This window comes from Saccostrea echinata, unplaced genomic scaffold, assembly GCF_033153115.1.
Source record: "Saccostrea echinata isolate AGI-Se365-2 ecotype Australia unplaced genomic scaffold, CSIRO_AGI_Sech_v1 ptg000029l, whole genome shotgun sequence".
NCBI classification, from domain to species: domain Eukaryota; kingdom Metazoa; phylum Mollusca; class Bivalvia; order Ostreida; family Ostreidae; genus Saccostrea; species Saccostrea echinata.
Window position 1 is genome coordinate 40,608,082 of NW_026889778.1, and position 4,005 is coordinate 40,612,086.

The 4,005-nt window shown below is 31.6% G+C and overlaps 1 protein-coding gene across 1 annotated transcript; it reads left to right on the plus strand.

Annotated features, from left to right (window-relative positions):
• The first annotated feature begins 1,000 nt into the window (after nt 1-1,000).
• On the plus strand, nt 1,001-3,427 carry LOC133195323 (toll-like receptor 2 type-2). Its single transcript, XM_061331171.1, has 2 exons — nt 1,001-1,109; nt 2,547-3,427. Exons 1-2 carry the CDS (start codon nt 1,001-1,003, stop codon nt 3,425-3,427), a joined length of 990 nt encoding a protein of 329 aa, XP_061187155.1.
• The last annotated feature ends 578 nt before the right edge of the window (nt 3,428-4,005 follow it).

The window sequence follows — 4,005 nt, forward strand, 5'->3', positions numbered from 1 at the left end:
TTGGTAACCATGTGTCTTTGTTAAGAGTTGAATAGTGATACGTTTGTAGTAATTCACTACTTTTCAAACCAAAAATGACTCTGATATGGATCCAACAGGCCAAAATATTTATGTATATGCACATAGCTGACAGCTGATTTATCTGATGAAATGCTATTAGTGAAATGACCTACGATAAAGAATGAGCAATGAAGTTGGATGTTGTACCTAAAAGTTCTCAGTAAACCACGACGTACCAAACTCAATATGAATTTCGTTCTGAATGTTTGTTTAATGATAATTTGGACAACTCTTAATTATCTGACTTGAATACTAGAACCTTTTTTTCCTTAACTGCCCCCTTTTCTCTATTGTTATAAAAATGTGGAATAATCTCTTAATGGCTATTTGGTATTTTCTCATAACTTCACTCCAGCGAGTGAACGGATATATACATTAATAGAATTATTGTAAGTCACATCCTAATAAATAAATCTTTGTTATTTGCATTTTGATTTCCAAATAAGGATCCAATTAAAATAACTGTATCAATTAATACTGATTATGGCTCAATCAGCTTGTTTTTAAATCAAAGTCTGCCAACTTATTTATTACTAAGCTTCCTTATCTTAAAAATATATACATAATTGAAGGTTTTATCATTATTTAGAGACTTGTGACTGATAGGTATTACAAACTGATATCTCGTTTAGCAATTTTCCCCAGAAATTTAACATTATATTTTGTTTTACTGTATAATGGGAAGTGTTGTTTTCTAAAGTGGAGCTCTTCCGATAACTTTTGTTCATGAGAACATTTCAGATATCAGATCATTTAATGGGAATCCTCGCCACATAAGATCATGATGACGATAATGAACGTTCATTATATATTTATGATACATGCTGTTTTAAGTAAGTATTTTCATTGACCTTTCTATCGTATTTTAAAAATGTAGTCAACATTTTGAACTGTGTTCCATTTTTTTAAGCGTCATTTACTTTTAGTTGTAGAATGCACGATGGAGAGCAAGTGCAGAATTTTATCTCATAAAGATGAATGTGGCAATCAAGGCTGGTTGTGGGATTGTAGTGGGCTTAACTTAGAAAAAATACCTCGTGAAATCCCAGGTGAATTAAAAGACAGAAAAATTATGCTCGACCTCTCGCAGAATAATTTTACGTTGATATCTCGAAAAACATTCAGAGGCATCCATTTAAATCAAAGCATGGTGACAGCCCTGTATTTTAGCCATAACAACCTTAAGTCAATACAAAAAGATTCTTTTAAACTGCTGAACAACTTGTGTGTTCTTGAAATATCGTCTTGTAATCTTTCACAATGGTCTTTCAAAGTTAAAGCTTTTTCTAGCCTTAGAAAATTGAAAATTTTGATAGTTAATAATAATTCATTTACAGGTTATCCTGAAAATGAAATAATAAGCCTTTCATCTTTGGAAAAATTATGTATCGATGTGTTTGTCGAATTTAGATTCAAGCAAGCATTTAAACGCTTGAAAAAATTGAGAGAACTTAAATTATACTCGAAATCCCATTTTCATATACACAACTACAGCTTCAATGGGTTATCTGAATCGCCTATTCAATATCTTGAAATGAATTTCAAAAGACATGTGCTTTGCGACATCAGTGAAGAGATTTTCTGTTCTTTTCCATATCTTAAGGGTGTAGAAATATTTTTTGGGGGGTTGTGTGACATGAATGTAGTTATGAAAAGTTTAAAATGCTTGCAAAATCGAACAATGGAATACATTGTTGCCAATGAAAATTTTGTGGACCTCTATTCAATGCCTTTCTATTTAAATAAAACTAACACCAAATACCTTTACAGCATCTGTTTCAAAAGTGTGTCTCTCATCAATGACCGCATTTTGGGCATATTAGCTAGTCCACAGGGAACTAATATGGGAAACTGTATGGAATACTTTAATGTCGGCCGGAATAGAATTAACCTATTTCTCCCATACTTAAGGATTGACCTTCTGCAAAATTTTCCAAAACTCAGGTTTATTGATGCTAGCTACCACGGCTATATGAACGTATTGGATGATTTTAATAACAAGTGGCTTCAAATGCTCGGATGGAAAGCAAATGTAACAATTACGATTGATATTTCAAAGAATTTACAATACATAAATTATGCAGATAATTACTTCCATAATATAAAACTCAAAGACCCGTCCATAGTTCGTATAAATGTTACTGCTAAAAGTTTGCAAGAATTAAATTTATCTAATACAAATTTTCCTTTAAGATACATTTTTGAGGCTGACACCCCAAATTTAGAAGTTCTTGATATTACTGGCAGCCTATGTCGAACGGTATCCGTTCATTTATTTGAACAAGCAATAAAACTAAAGAAAATTGTTGCAGAAAATATAAAGTTAAATTTTGATAAATTGGATAGAATCTTCTATAGTCTTAAAAATCTGGAAGAACTAGACGTGCATAAAAGTAATTTACGAAACATTCCACTCACTTTATTGAAATACCAAACATTTTTATTTCGTCTGAACCTAGACGAAAATCTGTTTTCATCCTTTCCAGCTACCTTGAAATATGTACCGAATTTAGAAAAGCTGTATATTCGTTTCAACAAAATTACATCAATCACAGAGTCAGACTTTATCACCTTTAAGAGATTACGAAAAACAAAGATTTATGTTCATGGAAATCCTATAAACTGTGATTGTCTACATGTTCAATCACTCAGATGGATGAGGGAAATTCAGCACTTATTTGCTGATCTAAATGAAACTTTCTGCAGTGAAAAGAGTTTAACTGTGTTAGAACTCCTTCAAGAAAATTCTTTTGAAGAATTTGAGAAAAAATGTCAGACAGAGACATGGCTTGCCATCTCTGTTTTGATATTATTAATTCTTATTGCTACAATCACTGTTGTTTTCCTGGCAAAAAAATATCGTGTTCATATTGATTATGTTATTCTGAACTTGCGTAACAGGTGGAAAGGTGTATATTCAGTCGAGAGTGGGGACTTTCAGTTTGATGCTTTTATATCCTATGCTGAAGATGACTATAGAATTGTTAGCACTACATTATATCAAACACTAACAAAGAGAGGCTTTCAAATAAGTTTTCCAGATAAAGACTTCATTCCTGGAATATCTAAAGCTGACGAACTGTTACGGTTTATAGACAAAAGTAGGAAAGTTGTGTTCATTGTAACTGAAAATTTTCTGGCCAATGGTTGGAATTCGTATGCTGTACAAATGGCGGTGACGCATTCGTTTCATACGAATCGAAGACAAACCATCATAGTGATAATTAAAGATGATATTACCATAAAACGAATGCCAAAAGACTTGCGATATATCTGGTGGTCCATTGTAAGTATAAGGTGGCCAGAAACTAGTGAGCTGATGGATCAATTTTGGGATGAACTTGATTGTGCCTTAAAATCGGTTTAAATAATGTCGTGAAATGCTTGGAAAAAATTTACAAAGATAATACTGAAGTAAAACACTACTCATCCATTTTTAAAGTTTTTTGTTTGTATCATGTAAATGATTGAGCTTGTATAAAATTTCTGATTTTGATTTCATACCATTCGTGTTATAAGCATTAGAAATGCTTTTTTTACGTTATCAGAATTGTTTTCTCTTTTGAATAAAACAACAGATTTGTACATGAACAGAACTCATTGTGTACCCTGAAGCAGTGCTGACAGAAAAATACCCGAAAGCAAGTTTTCCTGTCCCTTTTTTTTTTTTTTTTATTTATTTGGCTGAAAAATGTATTCATTTGTATTAGTGACTGAAGAAATGTACATTTACCTGGTATATACTTCTGCTGTATATATTTGCTATGGATTTCATATTCAAAACGTTATTCTGAATGCACACACAAGTACTCCTATGTGTGTCTTTTTATATGTGTTATTTACCTCTGTTAATATAAATCCATAAAAAAAAAACTATTACAAATCAACCACATGTTCTTTATATTTTCATGCGTTATTTTCAATGTTAAGGCCTTAATAAATCAA